Source organism: Palaemon carinicauda, chromosome 14, assembly GCF_036898095.1.
Source record: "Palaemon carinicauda isolate YSFRI2023 chromosome 14, ASM3689809v2, whole genome shotgun sequence".
NCBI classification, from domain to species: Eukaryota; Metazoa; Arthropoda; class Malacostraca; order Decapoda; family Palaemonidae; genus Palaemon; species Palaemon carinicauda.
This window is the reverse complement of record NC_090738.1, coordinates 5,851,155-5,875,086: the sequence shown is the minus strand read 5'-3', so window position 1 is coordinate 5,875,086 and position 23,932 is coordinate 5,851,155. Positions and strand designations below refer to the sequence as shown.

General features: G+C 41.4%; 1 protein-coding gene across 1 annotated transcript in view; it reads left to right on the top strand.

Moving 5' to 3' along the window:
• Positions 1-23,932, top strand: part of LOC137653407 (TBC1 domain family member 2B-like) — a 687,014-nt gene that overhangs the window by 359,833 nt on the left and 303,249 nt on the right. Inside the window, exon 15 of the mRNA XM_068386766.1 lies at positions 13,569-13,745. Coding sequence (XP_068242867.1) covers positions 13,569-13,745 — 177 coding nt within the window. The remainder of the gene's footprint in view (positions 1-13,568; positions 13,746-23,932) is intronic.

The window sequence follows — 23,932 nt, the reverse complement described above, 5'->3', positions numbered from 1 at the left end:
TGCCTGTAAAATAAAAGATACTTGAGTATCCCGTGAGTAAGCTGGAGGAGCCCGGAGGCGCCGGTAGCTTAGAATACAGCGCTGTAGCGGAAATGATAAATTTAAGCTTGTAAAATAATATAGATAAGAATAAGTCAAACCGTAATTGTGATCATACCCGGGGGGGGAGGGGGAGTCGAGATCAGGGGATATATATAGATATGTATGAATATATAATGAGATTAATCCTAGTGGAAAAAGGTCACGCTGGCTCCGGGGAGACAACTGAGAGAGCCCAGGGCTCATGAAAGCCTACCGGAGAAGGCGGACAGGGGAATCGAGGGTTAAACCCGTCGATGGCACAAGGAATAATCCAACTCGACATGGGAATAAACGAAGGCTTCGTCCGGAGATCCCATAAGGAAAATAATGTATGTGGAGTCCGTGGAGTGCGGAACACCATATGAGGGGGGTGGAAGGGATCTGTAATGGGTCCGTGAGGTGCGGGACCGGGTGGAGTAGCAGGAATAAAATATGTATAAATATGAATACAGTGAACCCTCGTTTATCGCGGTAGATAGGTTCCAGACCCGGCCGCGATAGGTGAAAATCCGCGAAGTAGTGACACCATATTTACCTATTTATTTAACATGTATATTCAGACTTTTAAAACCTTCCCTTGTACGTAGTACTGTTAACAAACTACCCTTTAATGTACAGAACACTTAATGCATGTACTACAGTACCCTAAACTAAAACAGGCACAAATATTAAAGGCGATTTTATATCATGCGTTTCCTAAACACGCTAAAAAGCACGATAAAAAATGGCAACCAATGTTTTGTTTACGTTTATCTCTGATCATAATGAAGAAACAAACTCATTTAGTGTACACATATATGTATAGGTTAGTTTTTGCATCGATTATATTGATTATACAGTATGTTGATTTTGTTATTACCAATGTTTTACTTAATTTTTCTTAGGGCTTCCAAATGAAATGTTTTTCTTTATGACGCCGCCTGAAACCACGGCGTCATAAAGTACGCTCAGTAAACAACCACGCTCAGAACAAAGAAGGCATTTAACGCGCATGATGAAAGTGATAAATAATGATATTTACAGTAAAAGCATTTACAAAATATGTTATTACAAATATTATTTACCGTATCTATATAAAATCATACAGTACATACTGTACGTAGCAAAGCAGGAAAACAATTTACGAGAGAGAGAGAGAGAGAGAGAGAGAGAGAGAGAGAGAGAGAGAGAGAGATTGTTTTACGTACGTAAATGTAAATTTTAAGCAAAAAAATATGATAGGTTACAACATGTATACTCTTCAGACTTTTAAAACCTTCCCTTTAACTTACATGTAATGCATACAGTACTAAACTATAAAACAGGCACAAATATTAAAATGTTAGAATATTAAAGTAAAAAATAAAGATTGTTACTGTACTCACCACGAAAGAAGTTCAAGAAAAACTTGAATGATGATGGCGATGAATTTGCTGCACAGTAGAAATGATGATGATGAAGCTGATGATGTCTTCTACTGTGCAGCCAATAATAGTATTTTACGTCTCTTCAGACGGAGGTGTCTTTTCCTGGGACACCTCTTCAACTTCTTCAATTTCTTCCGAAGGCGTACTAGCAGGAGGAACTGGCTCTTTTTTGCGAGGCTGGAAGAACATTGTGATCGGAAGTTGCTGCCGCTGCTTCTTTTTTCGCTCGAAGAGCATCCTGTAGGGAGTCATGATGTCATCGACCTTGTTGGAGAATTGCATAGACCGAACCATATCCTCGTCCCACTCTTGCAACATTTCTTTCGCCTCCTTCATATGGTTGCAGAACTTGGCAAGCCGTTCTAATGTTAAGCCCGTTTCTTCGACATTTTCTTGGGTCTCTTCCTGCGTTTCACTCTCTTCTTCGCTTGCCGATTTCGTCAGGTCTTCTAGGTCTGCGTCAGTTAGCAGCTGGGAATGGCAGTCCAACAACTTGTCGACGTCTTCAGTCGTCATGTCGCCAAACCCGTCACCTCCAATTATGGCAGCCAACTGCACAGATTTGCGTATTGCAGAGTGTTGGATTTCCGACGGAGTAAATCCCTCGTCGTCGTAAACAATCTGGGGCCACAACTTCTTCCAGCTCGCATTCACGGTTGCAGGTTTCATCTCTTGCAGTGCCTTCTGAATATTCTTCAGGTACGTGGCTATGGTGTACTGCCGCCAGTACGCCTTCAAGTTAAAATCTTCATCCTCATCATCTTGGGCAGCATCCACACACGCAACGAGGTCCGCCAAGGTATTCTTCGTGTAGAGGGCCTTGAACGCCCTGATAACCCCCTGGTCCATCAGTTGAATTAATGCCGTGGTGTTGGGTGGCAGGAACTCAACCTGAACGCCCTCACGCGACAGGTCAGTTGCGTGTCCACCAGCGTTATCCATAAGGAGAAGGATCTTGAATGGCAAGCCCTTCTCTAAGAGATATTCACTGACTTGCGGGATGAAACACTGGTGGAACCAGTTGGAGGTCAGCATCTTCGTAATCCATGCTTTTGGATTATGCATCCAGTACACGGGAAGGAGATTCTTGTTTTTATTTTTCAAAGTGCGAGGATTTTTCGACTTATAAATAAGCCCCGGCTTTAGCAAAAATCCAGCAGCATTGCCACACATCACGAGGGTAACGCGATCCTTGAATGCTTTAAAGCCAGAGGCTTTGGCTTCCTCTTTGAACAGGAAATTTCGCGACGGCATTCTCTTCCAAAACAAGCCGGTCTCATCCATATTAAAGACTTGTTCCGGCTTGTATCCACCTTCGGCGATAATATTCTTGAACGTCTGGTTCACGTAAGTTTCAGCAGCGGCAGTGTCAGCGGAAGCAGCCTCGCCATGCAGGGAAACGCTTTTCAGGGCGAAGCGTTTCTGAAACTTCGCGAACCATCCTTTGCTGGCGGAAAAACGTTGTTCCTGACGCTGGGAATCAGTGGATGTCCCTGGTTGAGGTTCATCTGCATCATCATCATCTTCAGCATGGTTGCCATCGTCGTCTTGAGGTTCCTTTGCCGCAAAATTCTCATACAAGCTCAAAGCCTTTGTTCGGATGGTGTTCGTATCCAAGGCTATGTTCTTCCGGCAGTCGGCAATCCACACAGCTAAAGCACCTTCCATGCGTACGATCGTTTTATTACGCGTGGTAACGACTCGCTTCGCTGATCTGCTATAGGTGATTGCAGCCGTCTTTCTAGTGTTCGCCTCGTCCTTCTTGATATAGCGAACGGTGGATTCATTGATTTCAAAATGGCGGGCTGCGGACGCAAATCTTCTACCGTGTTTTAACATATCGAGAAGCGTCACCTTCTCAGCAATCGTCATCATCCTTCGGTGGCGTTTAGGCTCACTACCAGCCTTAGTAGAAGCAGAACGCTTGGGAGCCATTGTACAGTAGGATTTAACAGAAAGTTCAACAAAAAGTTCAACTTAAAACAGTCGCGCACAGCACAGATTAAAGTTCACAAACTTAACAAAGTCTACTCAGCGATACGGCGTAAGAGAAAGTGGCCGCGAACAGAGGCTGGAAGTTGGAGATGCGGGCAAAGCACCAATCACAGGCTAGATAACAAAACTTGAGTTCTGATTCGTCATCTATCAGCGCTTAAACCAATCACAACCCGTCTTATATGCTACGTAGGTTACCAATTCAAAGTACAGTGAACCCTCGTTTATCGCGGTAGATAGGTTCCAGACGCGGGCGCGATAGGTGAAAATCCGCGAAGTATTGACACCATATTTACCTATTTATTTAACATGTATATTCGGACTTTTAAAACCTTCCCTTGTACGTAGTACTGTTAACAAACTACCCTTTAATGTACAGAACACTTAATGCATGTACTACAGTACCCTAAACTAAAACAGGCACAAATATTAAAGGCGATTTTATATCATGCGTTTCCTAAACACCTAAAAAGCACGATAAAAAATGGCAACCAATGTTTTGTTTACGTTTATCTCTGATCATAATGAAGAAACAAACTCATTTAGTGTACTGTACACATATATGTATAGGTTAGTTTTTGCATCGATTATATTGATGTACAGTATACAGTATGTTGATTTTGTTATTACCAATGTTTTACTTAATTTTCCTTAGGACTTCCAAATGAAATGTTTTTCTTTATGACGCCACCTGAAACGACGGCGTCATAAAGTACGCTCAGTAAACAACCACGCTCAGAACAAAGAAGGCATTTACTGTAACGCGCATGATGAAAGTGATAAATAATGATATTTACAGTAAAAGCATTTACAAAATATGTTATTACAAATATTATTTACCGTATCTATATAAAATCATACAGTACATACTGTACGTAGCAAAGCAGGAAAACAATTTACGAGAGAGAGAGAGAGAGAGAGAGAGAGAGAGAGAGAGAGAGAGAGAGAGAGAGAGAGAGAGAGAGAGAGAGAGATTGTTTTACGTACGTAAATGTAAATTTTAAACAAAAAAAAATATGATAGGCTTTTAAAACCTTCCCTTTAACTTAATGCATACAGTACTAAACTATAAAACAGACACAAATATTACAGTAAAATGTTTAAGTAAAAAATAAAGATTGTTACTGTACTCACCACGAAAGAAGTTCAAGAAAAACTTGAATGATGATGGCGATGAATTTGCTGCACAGTAGAAATGATGATGATGAAGCTGATGATGTCTTCTACTGTGCAGCCAATAATAGTATTTTACGTCTCTTCAGACGGAGGTGTCTTTTCCTGGGACACCTCTTCAACTTCTTCCTGAGACACTTCTTCAATTTCTTCCGAGGGCATTGTGATCGGAAGTTGCTGCCGCTGCTTCTTTTTTCGCAAGAGCATCCTGTAGGGAGCCATTTGTTCATCGATCTTGGTGCAGAATTGTAGAGAACGAACCATATCCTCGTCCCACTCTTGCGACATTTCTTTCACCTCATTCGCAAGCTTGCAGAGCTTGGCAAGCCGTTCTATAGTTAAGACCGTTTCTTCGACATTTTCTTGGATCTCTTCCTGTGTTTCACTGTCTTCACTGCCCGATTTCGTCAGGTCTTCGAGGTCTGCGGCCGCGTAACTTCTACCGTCTTTTAACATAGTATCGAGAAGCGTCACCTTCTCAGCAATCATCATTTTTCGGTGCTGTTTAGGCTCACTACCAGCCTTAGTAGAAGCAGAAGGCTTGGGAGGCATTGTACAGTAGGGTTTAACAGAAAGTTCAACTTAAAACAGTCGCACACAGCACAGATTCAACTTCACAAACTTAAGAACGTCTACTCAGCAATACGCGGAAAGAGAAAGTGAACGATGCAGACCCGCGAGAACTGTGATGCTGGAAGTTGAAGATGCGGGCAAAACACCAATCACAGGCTAGATAACAAAACTTGAGTTTTGATTCGTCATCTATCAGCGCTTGAACCAATCACAACCCGTCTTATACAGTACTATGGTGCGTTGGTTACTCATAGAAGATGTCCCGCGCACACTGAACGTACGTAGATTAAGTACAATACCGTAATAATAATAAATAATGATAATAATACTGTATAGTAATAATAATAATAATAATAATGATTAATAATAATAACAATAATAATTTTATTAACAACAACAACAATAATAATAATAATAACAATAATAATAAAAATTTACGTACGTACGCTATTTTACGCCTCTCTCTCTCTCTCTCTCTCTCTCTCTCTCTCTCTCTCTCTCTCTCTCTCTCTCTCTCTCTCTCTCTCTCGTACGCTTACAGTACTTATTCGAAATGTGATTTTTGCAACAAAGAATATTATTGGATGCAGTACTGTACTACGTACGTATACATACAAAAGATTCATGGAAAAGAAGCACATCCATTACAGTACACACCATTCTAATATGGTATGACTGCATCTGATTTGCGTTTCATGTTCGATTTAATTTTACTACGTACTGAATTATCGTATGATCACATTCTCTTTTCGTGTTTTATTTCTTTCTGTGCTGAATTATATATCATATGTAATGCAATGAACAATCAGTAAGAGCAGATATTACTAATTACAGTATTAATGGAATTACAGGTAACAAAATACTGTATCGTATTTGGTTATCTTCAGATTTCGCGATATTTTCGAATTTTCCGGAAAATCCGCGATATGTATATATATATGGGTTATGGGAAAACCCCGCGAAGTGGTGAATCCGCGATTGTCGAACCGCGAAGTAGCGAGGGTTCACTGTACAAGATATACTGTACAGTAATAATAATAATAATAATAATAATAATAATAATAAATAATGATAATAATAATAATAATAATGATAATAATAATAACAATAATAATTTTATTAACAACAACAACAATAATAATAATAACAATAATAATAATACAGCTTTACGTACGCTATTTTACGCTTTTGTTGTAGGATGTGTCTCTCTCTCTCTCTCTCTCTCTCTCTCTCTCTCTCTCTCTCTCTCTCTCTCTCTCTCTCTCTCTCTCTCTCTCTCTCTCGTACGCTTATTCGAAATGTGATTTTTTGCAACAAAGAATATTATAGGATGCAGTACTACGTACGTATACATACAAAAGATTCATGGAAAAGAAGCACATCCATTACATTTGTAGTACACTATTAGCCATCTGCAGCCATACACCATTCTAATATGGTATGACTGCATCTGATTTGCGTTTCATGTTCGATTTAATTTTACTACGTACTGTATACAGTACTGAATTATCGAATGATCACATTCTCTTTTCGTGTTTTATTTCTTTCTGTGCTTTATTATATGTCATATGTAATGCAATGAACAATCAGTAAGAGCAGATATTACTAATTACAGTATTAATGGAATTACAGGTAACGAAATATCGTATTTGGGGTCTTCAGATATCGCAGTATTTTCGAAATTTCCGGAAAATCCGCGATATGTATATATATATGGGTTATGAAAAAAATCCGTGAAGTGGTGAATCTGCGATGGTCGAACCGCGAAGTAGCGAGGGTTCACTGTATACACAACATAAAAACCCCGACCGAGCCGGATCCCACCCGCCTACCGATGGCCAATCGAGACGGCGGGGAGAAACAGCAACGGAAGGGTAGGGGAAATATGAATAATAATGTATAACAAGCCTCACACACGAACAGGGTCCGCCCGGGACGGAACAAAGTGATATCCAGTGTCAACATCCCTGAGGGGATATGAAACAAAAGCTGATTCCGAGCCTCCATATGAGAGCGAGTGAAGACATCCCTGAGGTGGGGGTGTCGGGGCAGAGGGGGGGGGGGGAGTGAGGAGGCTAACGAGAGGGGCAGAAGAACAGGCGTACCAACCTGAACTGAGACCCATGACTAAGATCACGAGGAAAGACTAGGATAATAAACTAATAATAATAATATCACTGATATGGTAATATATGAAAAAAGGGAGGCATGCTGGATAATGACAATAATAAACGTAAAATAACCCGAAGGGACGAACGGAGGGGCAGGGGAAGACCAAGCTTAACAGCGCGGGAGAGACCGAGCTAGGCAGGGCTGCCAACCTAACAAGGTGTCGGTGAGGTGCCGACAACAAACATAAAATAATAACTGCCTCGCGAAAGTCCCGACGAACTAGAATACTAGTAAAATAACGCATACGCTAATATGAGCACTACTACGAACGTGAAACGTAAAACGAAGTAAAACTAGTAACGCCCGAAGGCGACCAGGCATGCCAACCTAAATGAACAAAGATATCGTAATATCATAAACTAGCTGTTAATATAATAAGAGATAATACCATAGCATAAAATAACACGGGGTGTGAACCGTGGATACCCAGAAAATTCAGGACGAGAAACAATCAGTATAGAAGACTGATTGCTAAGCGTCAAGAACGAGAGAGAGAGAGGAGGTAGCCAGCCAGCATGGCGGACCCGATGCGGGGTCGCGTAATATAAAAACTGAGAACATTAGATAACCAAGGGCAAGACTACCTCTCCAAAAACTCAAAACTCATAGATCTGGTACTTAACTTAGGTGGAGAAACAGTAGAATCCGACATCCTGGGATAAATCCTGGGTAAACCAAAGGAAAACACACACCAAGAAAAGAATAACAGCATCCAAGCAGGTGCTATGAAAAGGAGTGTCGTCACTAGCGTGGGTGGGCTCGTTCGTAGTAGCGATTGGAGTTGGGTTGTTGAACGGCTCCTCGCTGTTCGGGGATGTTGACAGGAGTTATCTAAATGGTGCGAGATCTCTGGTTGTGATTTATCACGCCCCAGTTATTTATACCGACACCTTATTAGGTGAGCGAGCTGGGTTCAACCTAGCATTCCTATTCAATTTTTTCTCTGGTAAATTCATAGCAGTTATTACCTTAGAAATGATGTTAAAGGAGCATTTCACTGGGCGGCACAGGTCAGAACCCAGAAAACATTTTCAGGTTCATCATCCAATTCACATTCAAAAATTCGAGTTAGTGTTTCATCTTCCCTCTGCATCTTAACTAGTTCATCCTTATTCAATATGCTAGTTTCTGAAACACTACAGCTGCTATTACTTGGGCCTATTGCATTGTCTATTTGTACATCACTTCTTTCAACAGCTACATCATCATCTTCTCTCACATTAACAACATTGATAGAGTCGGTTTCCTCAGCTACACTCATGCTAAGATCATCATCACTGCCTCTATTACCTAGGTTCGAATCCTCGATCAACCTATGACCGTAGTCAATATCTGTATCTAATCCTGACCTAGTTACTATCATTTCAGGCACTTGAACTTCACTTAAAATAGGATTCATACACTTGGAGGTAGTTAAATCGTTGCCAACAATAATGTCAACGCCGTCTACGGGCAAAGTATCCACGACTGCTAGTTTTACATCTCCTGACACTAACTGACTTTTCAATTTCATCTTTAACAAAGGACAAACTACACAAGTGTTCGGAAACCCACCTAGCATAACTTTTTCTTTCATGCTGATTATTACATTCCTTGGTACACTCTCTCTCCTAACGAGTGATACGGCCGCTCCTGTGTCCCTAAGCAAAACTATTTCCCTTGAATCACCTCCTTTAAGAGAAGAAACCAAACCTTCAGACAAAAATTCACCATAATGTTTCCTAGTTTCTTTCAAGAGACTATTCCTTCCTGAAGAAAGATTATTAACTAGTGACACAGGTATCTTCAAATTCGTACTTTCTACTGTGCAATTCTTAGCTATATGCCCTTTCTTATTACAATTGTAACAAGTGACCTCTGAATTACTGACTGCCCATTGGCTCCTACAGTACTGAGAAATATGACTTGCCTTCCCACATGTGTAACAATAATAATAATAATAATCACTGTTCCTAATATCGTTATTGTTAGAACTACCTTTACTATGTTGTGCCTTACTTGACAAAAGATCGTTTTTCTTTTTACTGCCACTTAAACCATGTGTGAGACTGTACTCATCAGCTAATCTCATAGCATCAGCAAAAGATGTTTCCCACCTATCTTCTATATATAATTTGATGTCTGGGGATATGTTATCTTTGAAACTTTCTAACAAAACTAAGTTCTTGAGATCTTCAAAATTATCAACTTCAGTGGACGTGAACCAATCACAAAACGATCTCTCCAACTTCTTTCCGTACTGTACATTGTGGCGGGATGTTAAAAACAACAAGCCCCACACCCTGAATCACACATACTGACAATTGTCTCAACAAAACAAACTTTTCCCTTACGTTATCTATACCAGACTCTTTAACAAAAGGTAAAAAAACTAAACATAACCTTAAAACTATATTTCTTAATATTAAAACAATCACTAAAAAATCACCAATCATATAACATAACCAAAAATAATCACAACTTAGTACTACAATCTTAACCTACTGTAATTGGAAAACACAAAACTTAAAACTAAAATTTCACTTCAACCACAATCTAAACGTAATTATCATATATGATTGTGAGTGGACACTTTCGTCCACACAAGGGCAACAATCTTTAATAGCCCAATATCACAAATCTGCAGGAACTGGAACACTGTCAAATATTAATACACAATTGCACTAATCATCATCATCGTCATCATCATCATCATCAATACGCCACACCAATTCCTTCAACCGGGCGGGATCGTTACAGCATCTATTTCATCCAGATCCACAGAGCAATCCAATCAGGTCCTTAAACAATCCAGGTCATCAATAATTCATTCCAAATCTGAGCAGTCTTATCAAATTCCTTAAACAAGCAAGGTCGTCAACAATCAAATTCACATAAATTTCTCCCCAAAGGAGGAATAACGGCCTGCCAAAAATAAAAAAGAAAACCACTTATGAACACTCCTAACTAACTGAACTATTGCACTATAATCAAAGATAAATAATAAATTGTTCCTATCATTCACAATCACGACAAGCAAAGATAAACAAAACTGTACTTACTTATAATATAAACCAATCACTTCCATGCTGGTAATAAAGAATGATAATAAAATAGTAAATCCAGCAATCACACACACAACCGCCTCTATCCGCAGTCAAATCAAAAAGCATTCGCTCCGAAACATTCACCACTGTCGTAACCTAACTAAAAACATAAACAAACAATCTCATTTAAACCAACAGTCTTTCTCACCACAAACAATCGATACACTAACTACTTTCGCTCGCTAACACAATCTCTCTCTCTCTCTCTCTCTCTCTCTCTCTCTCTCTCTCTCTCTCTCTCTCTCTCTCTCTCTCTCTCTCTCTCTCTGGATTTGGCAAAAGAAAAAAATAAGAATAAAACAAAATTTAATCCTCCACAACATATGTACTAGTATTGTCTCTTTTCAAACTTCTAAACTTCTTACGGTACGCCTCTGGTACCAATCTGTATGCACTAAGTACGGTTTCTTTCACAGTATCTTAATCCTCACTTTCATCCTCAGACAAACAACTATACACAGAATGTGCTTTACCCCTTAAAACGGATTGTAAATACAAAGTCCACTGGTCTTTTGGAGAACCTACTTTGTTCATTAACTTTTCAAAAGACATAAAATATTTCGTAACATCTTCCTCATCAAATTTTGGTATAAGTTTGAGCACTGCACTCATATCAACTATCAGTGCCACTATTCAAAGATGAATTACTCCCTAATCTGCTACCTGACCATCTTTTATGAAGAGTTTGTCTTGAACGAGCCATTTCTAACTCAAGCTTACACTGTCTTTCAGTTTCTTCTCGCTTTCTTTCATTTTCTTCTCTTTCAGCTGCTCTTTCATCTCTTTCACACACTTCCTGTTCTCTCTTAATAACATACTCACGGAGAGCATCGCCATCTAGACCAAGAAGTTTACCTTAATCTATCAAATCTCTCATAATCTCATTCATTCTGCTTCTTTCTATATTCTCCCTGTTTTCAATTGGTTATGTTGTCGAAAATCCTGGCAAGGTCGCCAATTGTTACGATTCTCGTGGGGATCGAACCAGGTTCTTTTGAATTGATTAATTGAATTAGGATAAATTGACAATCACTAAAAGAAAAAAGGAATATAGAAAAAAACTCGCAAAAGAAAACAATTTTATTTACAACTAGTCAAAGATCAATACTTGGGAAGCACAGTATTGAACAAAGAAAATTATCTGATTAAACTACACTTCAGCAAATAGGGGAACAGTCAAGAAAGCAGACAAATAATACTTAAAAGAAATGATGGTACTCTTCACAGCAGAACTTGACGATTCAGGAACGTAGATATTTCAGGTCTGGGCGCTTCTTGGTTGGTAATAACGACGGGTCAACTCGTTCTGACATCTCGGACAAGTTGTCATAAGGCTGGTCTCGTCTGCATTCTAGTCCGTACGTTCTCTCTCTTTCTCTGTGCTTGTTCTCTCTCGTTCTCTCTCTCGTCCTCTCTCTTTCTCTCGTTCTTTTTTAAGTTTATATACCCCTGTGTGGGAGGGGCTAACTTTGGACAATTCCATATAAGGAAATTTTCTCCTTTCTTCATCCTCATTGGTTTTCCTCAAAACCACGCCCCTTTGATCGCATCTTCCCGAACGCTCTGCTGGTGTAATCATAATCCATATGGCGCTATAATTGAAGCGAGACATGTGTTTACCTTCCGTTAATGTATATTCTTCGGCGACAACAGGCTCTCCTTGTCCTACGGGTCCTTCCATAACGCTGGCTCCTCTAATTGCTACTACAGACGATCATTATGCCCAAGGTCTGCTGATCTAGGCACATCTAATAAATATCTTGACCTCAATCAACGGCGGTGACAGTTTTTGGTAAACACTAGCAGGACCTCCTCTTTCTGCTTTTTAAGAGTAGAAAATTTACATGTTTTAACATTCTTTTCTATATTATTCTATCTACCCATGACAGGACAATGATCGATGTATTTCATCTATGATAACATGTAGATATAAATCTGGAATGAATGGTGGTATAACTAGCTCTTCTCCTTCATTCCTCTGCTCCTCTCTCGAGGACAGAGTGAATTGAAATGTTACATGGTGGTCGGACTAGGTACTGGTAAGTTTCACTTTCGAGTGCCATTCTTTAAGTTTACAGAAGTATATCTGTAATGAGTAGGGGATGGTGGATCTTATACCAACCCAGTGATCATCTTACTTGGTGTATGATTTCCAATTGAGATCCCCTTTGTGGGAAAGTGATCTCCAGTTATGATCAGTTACATGTACACATGTACAACCCAATTCCTATTATAGGTAGTCTTTCATCCATATGAGAGATGGATAGGAGGTGGTGGTGATCCTTGCTTCATTTCTCCGTAAATCAAGCTTTGATCACTTCCAGGGAAAAAATCGTACATTCCAATTTGGATTCCAGGTGGCTTCTAGCCCACCAAGCAGTGAATCTCCTTAATTAAAGGACTGGGGTTTGTATGAAGTGTAGGAACAAATGACAAATTTTTGAAGTACTTTGAATTTTTCCTAGCCATGGAAACTTGAGTCTTTTAATCCAACTTCCCTCCTCAACCACCCAGATCATGTGAGGAATTTCCAATTGGAAAGGGACCAGGGTTCCTCACCCTGCACCCTTGCCAGTCGGTCATCCAATTTTACTGACCGATTCCAGCTTGTGCTGAAGCTTTCTCCCTCATTAAAGAACTCAGGTTTTTATTTCTAGGAAAAATACAAATTACTTTTAAAATTTGTAATTTTTCATTCTTTGGAAATATTTGTTTTCAGAACTATAGCAGATTAGTTAGTTTTATAGCTTACAGTTTATTTGAAAATGATTTATCAGAAGAATAAAATAATGGATTTCCTCATCATTAACATGTTTCTACTTCAAGTTTTCCCTTTGTAAGGTTGCGTGTGAAATCTCATTAAGGAAAACTTGACATGAAAACACTAATGAGGATAAATACAGTAATATTTTGTTAATTTCATCATGATTAATAACTAAACTGGTATCTACAGTACAGTATCTCTAATATCCTGAACTTTGTTAAAGAACAGATGAATTTAAATTTTATTAAAAATGTAATTGTTTGATACTGTACTTTATTTCTTAGTGGAATAATGTGAAGGAATTTGTGTAATCAACAGCGTGTACTGAAAGATCTTGTTGCCGAGAAGCTGCCTCGGTTGAATTCCCACTTTGACCGCCATGGCCTCGACATATCTTTGTTTACCTTCAACTGGTTCTTGTGCATATACATCGATATTATTCCTCCTATTACCTACCTCACTATTTGGGATTCTTATTTATATGAAGGTTCTAAGGTGAGTAATAATAAAGCCTTTTTGCTAACAGTTAGCTTTTTGTAAGTGCTCTGGCTATTTGCAAATCTTGTATTTTACTCTTTAAGCTGTAATGCCAAGTACAGTGCTGTGGTAGCCAAGAATGATCATGAGTGGAAAAGTTTAATTTGGAATTTTTCTCTTCAATGGGTAAATTGCTTTGTGTGTTATTTCCAACCAAGTGTTTGACGCAACTTGAAATTAACATTTTTTATACTTTTTTATTATACAAAATGACTTCATATACAAACCCAGTAATCATAACATTCTTTTTGGGCTCAGGCCATGTCATCCTGATGGAAGTTCCTTTAAGTGTAGCTTCCTAGGGTATATTTGACTAGAGTGATATTCCCAGAGAATTTTACCTTAAGGTCTCCAGAATTCTAACTCCTGGCACGAATATCCCTAACTTTTCCTTTTAGGGATATCGCATAATATCAGAGGACGTATTCTTGACACGCCACATAGCTATCTTCACCCCGAATAGCGTTTATGCTTCGAGGGGGAAAAGTGGCAAGAAAACGAAAGGGGAGCCGCTATAAGGTACCTCTTCTCCATTACTGTTTGAGTCTCTAGATGACGTCACATCCGTCCGCCATCTTTATTCCTTTCATAGTAACGCCATTGCTCGGTGATTTTCCTGTGCTTTCTCGTTATTTTGGAAGTTTTTTGGGATTAATCATGCTTTCTCCAGCCTCATCTGCCTTTGGAAAGTTGAGTATTGATCTTTACATTGTATAAATGTAAGCTCTTGCCTTATTTTAATATGAATTAAAGTTAGATTAACGTTGTAAGAGCTGTTGCCTAAGCCGGAGGCGTCATGGGCGCTGTCGTTCGTAACGTATGAGTCATTTAGTTAGCCAGAACGACTTTCCCGGTGTTAATAGCTTAAATATCTTTAGCTATTTAGCCTTCATTGCTAGGAATTCTTTATATTATGCCGATAGTATTGATATCAGCTTCAGCGATTTAGGTAACCGAACCATGTTTACGCTAGGCTTCCTAGCCTAGATGTTGAGTTTTAGTACTTTCATGCATGATATAATAGACTTTCCTAGTGTTATAATTTTAATGAAGCCTTAGGCGTATTTTATACATGTAAGATAAATTGTTAGCAAAAAGTTTCTTCTTCCAAGATAGTATACGAGAGAGTTTCGGTGATTTAGGTAATCGATTCTCACTGCCACTAGGCTACGAGTTTAGTGGCTTTAGTATACTTTCATACATGTTTCCCCATTACCCTTATGTGTTGTTTTTATTGATACAGACGGAGATAGATATCTCCTAATCCATTAATAAAACGACACTTATCTCCTATGGGGATTTAAGGGCAGTCTCTTCTTCCCTCTGAGTTAGCCTAGGCTATAACCCTAGTCTATCGTGCCTTGAGCTGTAATTCAAGCATGATTAGGCTAGGGTTTCCTTTCCTCTCCCTGTAACCGCAGAGGCAGGTTTTTGGATTTTGGTCAGAACCTCAGAGTATTTAGTCTGTTGCCGGTGGCTGGCTGACAGGGTGAATAGCATTCCCTGCTGGACTAGGCTGACGGCATAGGAGGCTAGACCTCCCTAGACCACACTTGAAGGTTTTATATATGATACCTTCTCCCTATGGTCTAGCTGACTAGTCCTGTGCTGGCGGACCCTAGGCTGAAGAATAGAATTCTTCTACTGCCTAAGCGACTCTGGCACTAGAACTCTGTTCCTCTACTGTTTAGGGGTGGCGGGGAGGGTGCTGCCGGCCCCTTTACTGTATTAGTCGACCCTAGGCTTGAGAATAGAATTCTTCTGCCACCTGGGTTAGCTTTAATACTGGAACAGAGTTCGTTAGATGAGGTAGGACTGGCAATCTGCCGGCTCCTCCCACACTCTATAGGACCCTCACTCCTCCCCATTCTGTCCTTTAGTGATGGCCTAGCCATCACAAACTCTTGGCCATCGCTCTACAATCGAGCCGATTGCCGGCAGGTTGTGGGGATGGCTCAGGTTTCTGTCCGTGGTCGTACAGTCACTCAACTCTCCCTTACGGACATAGTGCTCCGGGGGAGTTGGGCCGGCTGTGCCGGCTGCCGGTAGAAGATCCCTTACCTGTAGATTGTTCTTCAGTCCTCTCTTGGACTGCCATTCATAAACTGTGCCGGCAGAGATTGGCAATAGTTGTGGATGGGTGGAAGCCTGAATGATACATTCTCCCCTTCCATTTGAACACTCATTCTGGAAGAAGGTTGTAAGGCAGAGCTCTTACACCATCCTTCGATCCATGCTTTCTCTCTCTATCTATTACCACTGGGTTCTACCCTGTCGGCAGCTCTAGCTAGCTGCCGACAGCTGGAGAGGTTGCCGACCGCTGTGTATAAATACTTATTGCCGGCTGGCATGGAATGCCGATAGCCGGCGAACTGCCGGCCCATACTACAGTCAACTATATATCGACTGAACTGTACCCTGGTGCTACCCTGCCGGCATATGCCGGCTGGAACTACAGTATATGATTATACAGTAGCCAGTATATTTGCAATATAGATCATATTGCAAACAGAAAACTACAGTATAGATTAATTATACAGTAGCTAAAATTTTCCAACATACCCTGTGTTGCCGTACGCAGCCTATTGTTGAGATCATATAATACAAAGAAAGTAAGTTCTTTCTATGCGTTGATTAGTGATCACTGATAACAATCCCCAATCTTAAACCCTCTGGAAGCTGGTGTTAAGTTACACTTACCTATCCTTACAGGATAGAAATCTTCTGATGGGCTCTTCAAAATAGAATGACCCGTGGTTTTAATTTTGAGGGAGGTCACAGCAATTTGATGGGCAAAAAACACATGTATGTGTCTTTCCTATTTCATTTCTAGCTTATCTATCCTAAGCTACTTGCAAAAGGCAAAATATTTATTATGATATTTGTGTACTTTATCTTGTGTGATGAATCACCATATACTCATTGTATTTTCCTCTCTTTACAGGAGGACCAACCCAAGTGCAAGAGCGTCTTCTGCAACGTTAGAAGTAAGAACTTCTGCGGCCATGAGGTGTACAGGACGCACGCACGCTGTTCCATCACCAAGGGGACTCTGAAGTATTTGGACCCTCAGGTATGTAATGTCTGTAAAACCTTGGTTACGGAGGCTTTCGATGACCCCCAGTCAGCGGAGTCAAGGGATGCAGCAAGGGAGAAGCTGCGTAAATGGGTCCGCGGTTTTCAAAAGAATACCACGAGGCCTTGCCTTCCAAGCGAGAAGATGCGGGCCTTTCTTTTCCCCAGGGCATCTAAAGATGCGGTTATCCCTCAGCCTCACCCAGAGATCCCTTGCGTCCAGATACCAGTATAGTCTGATGTCTCGGACGCGATGAAGGACATCCAGCTAGATGATAGGATGTCAGAAATGTCAGAGGACACTGAAAAGGACCTTCTTGCAGGAGGTCAGGAAGAGCAGTCGACGTTGGCTCCTGATACCGAGGAGGAAGAGGTCGGGTCAGTAAATGAAGCTACTCACAGGTCTGGTAATTGCTTGGACCTCGTATACACTGACTCCCCTGGCGTTATAACTAGTAAGGTTGGTTCTCCAGTCGGGACATCTGATCATGCCTTGATTTCATTATTAGTGAAGACTGAGCAGCCTGTCCCTGATATATCATATTCCTGTAAAATTTATATGAAATCCCAAGCAGACTGGAATGGGATTTTACATGATCTTTTGTGCTTGAATTGGTCACAATTATATAATAGTGTAGATCCTGTTGTCCCTTTGAATGAGAATCTAGTCAACATAATTGATAGGCGTATCCCTTCTCGTGTGCTAAGGTACCGAGTGAAGGACAAACCGTGGTTCAATGATGATTGTAGACGTGCTTATTTGGAGAAACAGGAGGCCTATCATCTTTGGAAGGGGAACAGATCAGATTTGACCTGGAACAACTATACTCAGCTTCGAGCTTTTGCTCAGAGAGTTTATGCCTCAACTGAAAAGGAGTACAATTTAACCATAAAAGAAACACTTTCTGGTACAACTCAGGAACATAAATGGTGGTCTACCCTTAAATCTGCACTCTTTGGTGTAGATGCAACAGTTCCTCCTTTACTTAAACCAGATGGCTCAGTCACTCACTGTCCAAAGGAAAAGGCAACCCTTTTGGCTGATGTTTTTGACAGTAAACAGAGTAATGAAAAACTTGAACTTCCTCTTTCCTGTTTTCCTGAGGCTAAACTAACTAGTTTAGCTTTTCGATCTCGTGAGATTAAAGCTCTGTTGATGGACCTTGATGCTTATGGAGGTGTAGACCCAAATGGTATTTTTCCTTTGTTTTTTATAAAGACAGCAGATTTCTTAGCTCCAAAGTTATCTGTTATTTTGCGCAAGTTAGCAAGAAGAGGAGCTTTTAGCACTAGTTGGAGAATTGGTAATGTTACTCCTCTATGTAAATGTGTTTGTGGTAGCTCAAGTCCCACTGATTACCGCCCAATTTCCATAACTCCCATATTATCTAAAGTTTTTGAACGTCTTCTGGCAAAACGTCTTAATAGGTTTGCTGAAGGTAATCATCTACTCCCTAGTTTGCAATTTGGTTTTCGTAAAGGCCTTGGAGCATGTGATGCCCTTCTTACAATCTCCAATGCTGTACAGAAATCCCTTGATTGTGGTCGGGAAGTTCGTATGATTGGCCTTGATTTTAGTGCTGCCTTTGACCGTGTTAATCATGAGGCCCTTGTTTTCAAACTGAAACAGTTGGGAGTGGGTGGGTTGTTTCTTAGCATTATTATTAATTTTTTAAGTAATAGATCTCAAAGAGTTGTTGTTGATGGGCACCATAGTGATTATAGGAACGTGATATCCGGTGTTCCACAGGGTAGTGTTCTTGGCCCATTACTTTTCATACTATATACACATGACATGTGGTTTGGCCTAGAAAACAAACTTGTTGCATATGCAGATGATGCTACTCTCTTTGCATCAATTCCATCCCCTGAATGTAGATCTGGGGTTGGTGAATCCCTTAATAGAGATTTAGCTAGAATTAGTACATGGTGCAAATTATGGGGTATGAAGTTGAATCCTAACAAAACTCAAAGTATGATTGTAAGTAGATCAAGGACAGTGGCTCCTCAACATCCGGATCTCAGTATTGATAATGTTTCTTTAAATATGTATGACTCTTTCAAAATTTTAGGTGTGATTCTCGACAGTAAATTTACTTTTGAGAAACATATAAGGTCTCTGTCTTCTTCAATTGCACAAAAAATAGGCTTATTGAGAAAGTCTTTCAAGATTTTCGGTGATCAATCTATTCTGAAGAAGTGTTTTAATTCTTTCATTCTACCTTGTTTTGAGTATTGTTCTCCTGTTTGGTCTTCAGCTGCTGATTCTCATCTTAATTTGTTGGACAGAAACTTACGGTCTATTAAATTTCTTATTCCTGATCTAGATATTAATCTCTGGCACCGTCGTTTAATTAGTTCATTATGCATGTTGCATAAGATTTTTCATAACTCTGACCATCCTTTACATTCAGATCTCCCTGGACAATTCTATCCTGTTCGTAATACTAGGCAGGCTGTTAATTCTAATAGCCAGGCCTTCTCCATCACGAGGCTCAATACTACGCAGTACTCCAGAAGTTTTATTCCAGCTGTTACCAAGTTGTGGAATGATCTTCCTAATCGGGTGGTTGAATCAGTAGAACTTCAAAAGTTCAAAGTTGGAGCAAATGCTTTTTTGTTGACCAGGCGGACATGAGTCTTTTTATAGTTTATTTATGACATATTTGTTTTTGATGCTGTTAATAGTTTATATATGACATGTCTGTTTTGACGTTGTTACTGTTTTTAGAATGCTTTATTGTTAATTTGTTCTCTTCATTTATTTATTTCCTTATTTCCTTTCCTCACTGGGCTATTTTTCCCTGTTGGAGCCCCTGGGCTTATAGCATCTTGCTTTTCCAACTAGGGTTGTAGCTTGGATAGTAATAATAATAATAATAATAATATCGGTCTCATCGGTTCCTGCCCCAGAACCAGTTCCCTCGACATCGTCTGCTTCCCCATCTGATAACATAGGGAAGACTGTCTTCCATTATGACGTTGGTGCAGCAGATCCAGAAGCAGAATGCTGAAAAGGAAGCTGCGTTAAGGTTGGAGATACGCCAACTTACAGCATCCCGTGGGTCTCAAAGGAGCCTCAACGTGAAGGAACTTCCTTCATGTTCGGATGTGAATCCGTGGAGGCATACAGAGTACATGCCTATGACAATTGGGAAGATTTATATTTCCGAGAAGCTGGGTTCAGTCCCCATCGAAGATGTGGAATTCTGGCCCAGCTTAGAGGCTTACCCAGACTGCTTTGTCCGTCTGAAGGCAGAGCCAGCATCAAAGGAGGAAACGGAGCCAAAAGAGGTCATAGTTTTTTACCATGCTAAAGCACAGGCTTTACTGTCAAGCACCTTGAAGGAGAGGGCCTTCACTAACTCAAGATGCCGGCTCTCAGCAAGAAGCACCCGTCCATTGTTGCGTCATCTTCCCGTGCCTTCCCCTTTATGGGAAAAGGGTACAAGGCAGCCTTAAAGGCGATTGAAGCAGGGAAACCTTGTCCTACACTCGACGAGTGTAAACCGTTGTCCTTAGCTCTACCTTTGGACCAGAAAGACTGGAAGGACGTGCATCTTACCTTCTCAGTCGGGAAGTTGGAGGCAGATATTGCTGGACGTCAGTTCGGCAAGGATCTACCCAAGTTGACCGAGTTTCTCCTGCACAGGGAACAGGAAACTAAAGAAAGACTTGCCGCCTCTATGTCTCTCCAGACTATCTTAGAGACAATGGCAAGCGACCCCCAGAACCCGGATATGTTTATGGTTGTGGCCAAAACACATCTGGCTACTGTGACCAAGGACCTGTATGGCTTTATTAAAGCCAGAAGGGCTTGTAGGGAGTTCGTGTTCGCTTCGGCTGCAGTGAGACACGAACCTAGGAAACTAATTTCGTCCAGTATCTGGGGAAAGGACCTCTTCCCGAGTAAAGTGGTCGTGGAAGTATTCGACAAGGCCGCCACGGAGAATAGGAACCTTCTCCAGAAGTGGGGCTTGTTACTGAAGAGGAAGTCTTCCCCGGATGAGGGTCCCCAACCTAAGAGGAAGACAAAGAGGCCAAGGGTGCCCTCTCGCCCTGCCAAACAACAACGGCAACAACAACTTCCCGCGACCGCGGTGCCCCAGGTGGTAGTACAACCTCCTACTACCTACCAGTTGGTACCCCAGCTGTTGGTGACACAGTCACCAGCCTTTACTCCAGCCTTTGAGAGGCAGTCTATCACCTTTCGACCAAAAGCCAGAGGAACATTTAGAGATTCCTTTAGATGCCCCTCAAAAGGCAGAGGCAATAGAGGAGATAAGTCCTCCGGTTAGCAGCAAAAGTGAGATGCTTCCGGTAGGAGGAAGACTACTTATTTCGTGATCGCTGGACCTTCGATCCCTGGGCCCACAGCCTAATCAAGAACGGACTGGGGTGGAGCTGGAATGTAGCTCCACATTCTTTCCCTCAATTCTTCCAACACTCCACCCTCATTCTGGAAGAATACATTCGAGAACTCTTGAGCAAAAGAGTGATAAAGAGGGCAAAGTCCATCAAATTCCAAAGAAGGCTGTTTTGTGTTCCCAAGAAGGACTCAGACAAACTCAGAGTCATTCTGGACTTGTCGCCACTCAACAAGTTCATAGTAAACTACAAGTTCAGGATGTTAACCATTCAACACATAAGGACCCTGTTGCCCAAGGAGGCATACACAGTCTCAATAGACATGGCAGATGCCTATTGGCATATCCCAATCAATCGCCAAATTTCCTCCTACCTAGGATTTAGGCTTCAGAAGAAACAATATGTCTTCAGAGCCATGCCCTTCGGGCTAAACATAGCCCCAAGGATCTTCACGAAGCTTGCAAACGCAGTCGTTCATCAACTACGCCTAAAGGGTGTTCAGGTAATGGCTTACCTGGATGATTGGCTGGTGTGGGAAGCATCTGAGACGGAGTGCATGCAAGCTTCCAAAGAAGTGATCCAGTTCCTGGAACATCTGGGATTCAAGATCAATGTCAAAAAGTCTCGACTTTCTCCAGCTCAGAAGTTTCAATGGCTTGGAATTCACTGGAACTTACAGTCACACCGCCTCTCCATTCCATCAAAGAAGAGGAGAGAGATAGCGGGATCTGTCAAGAGACTTCTGAAATCCGATCGGATATCAAGACGCCAACAGGAGAGAGTGCTGGGCTCCCTTCAGTTCGTATCAGTGACAGACCCGGTGCTAAGAGCACAATTAAAGGATGCAACAGGAGTATGGAGAAGATAAGCATCAAACGCTCAAAGAGATCTAAGAAGACCAATACTGACTCGTCTCCGGTCACTTCTCAAGCCGTGGTCGGAGGCCAAGCATCTGAGGAAGTCGGTGCTCTTACAACCACCTCCACCTTCAGTCATCATCCACACAGACGCATCAAAGGAAGGAGGGGGAGGCCACTCTCACCAACTGAAAGTCCAAGGGACTTGCTTCTCTCTGTTCAAGACCTTCCACATCAATATTCTGGAAGCCATGGCAGTTTTCCTTACACTGAAGAAACTGGCTCCTCGCTGCTCGACCAACATACAACTGGTTCTGGACAGCGAGGTAATAGTGAGATGTCTGAATCAACAAGGCTCGAGATCACCCCAAATCAACAAAGTGATGTTGGCCATCATCCGTTTGGCGGAAAAGAAGAGATGGCACTTATCAGCAGTTCACCTCCAAGGGTTCCGCAATGTGACGGCGGACGCTCTATCCAGGTTCAAGCCGATAGAGTCAGAATGGTCCCTAGACACAGGATCGTTCTCCTTCATCTTACGTCAAGTCCCAGAACTGCAAATCGACCTCTTCGCGATGAGCGACAACAAGAAACTACCTCGTTACGTGGCCCCATACGAGGACCCTCTAGCGGAAGCAGTGGACGCGATGTCCCTCGATTGGAACAGATGGTCCAGGATTTACCTGTTCCCTCCACCCAATCTTCTACTGAAAGTCCTCAACAAACTGAGATCCTTTCGAGGAACAGCAGCTATAGTGGCCTACAAGTGGCCGAACAGCATCTGGTTCCCTCTAGTATTGGAACTGCGGTTGAGACGGGTTCCGTTGCCGGACCCAGTTCTGACACAACAAGTGCAGAAGTCGACTGTCTTCGCTTCATCACAGAAAACCCGGAACCTTCATCTCATGATTTTCTCTCCTTAGCAGTTAAGAAAAGTTTCGGGATTTCGAGAGACAGTATAAACTTCTTAGAAGAATATAAGTCCAAATCTACCAGAAGACAATATGAGTCGTCTTGGAAGAAATGGGTTGCATTTGTCAAGGCAAAGAATCCAAAAGAAATCTCAACAGATTTCTGTTTATCCTTCTTTATTCATCTCCATGAACAAGGTTCGCAGCCAACACGATATCAACGTGTAAATCTGCCTTGACTAGACCCTTGCTGTACGCCTTCCAAGTAGACTTCTCTAATGAAATCTTTAATAAGATTCCTAAGGCCTGTGCTAGACTCAGACCCGCAGCACCCCTGAGGCCTATCTCATGGTCCTTGGATAAAGTTCTTCACTTTGCATCAACACTGAACAATGAGAACTGCTCTCTGAAAGATTTGACCCAAAAAGTTATATTCCTATTTGCACTTGCCTCAGGGGCCAGAGTTAGTGAAATAGGGGCCCTGTCCAGAGATGAGGGACATATTCAGTTAACAGAAAGGGGAGAACTGAATCTTTTCCCTGATCCATCGTTTCTCGCTAAGAACAAGCTACCCACCAAAAGGTGGGATCCCTGGAGAATCTGCCCTCAGAAGGAAGATGTCTCTCTATGTCCAGTGGAGTGCCTAAAGGTCTATTTTCATAGAACTTCAGACTTTGGGGGAGGACAGCTCTTTAAAGGAGAAACATCAGGTTCAAATTTGTCTCTAAAACAACTAAGGGCGAAGATCACCTACTTTATTCGCAGAGCGGATCCCGACAGTACACCCGCAGGTCACGATCCGAGAAAAATTGCTTCATCTGATTTTTTTCCAATACTGTATATGGATTTCGAACGTCTTCGCTCGTATACTGGATGGAAGTCATCCAGAGTGTTTTTCAAACGCTATGCGAAGCAGGTACAAGAGATCAAGAGG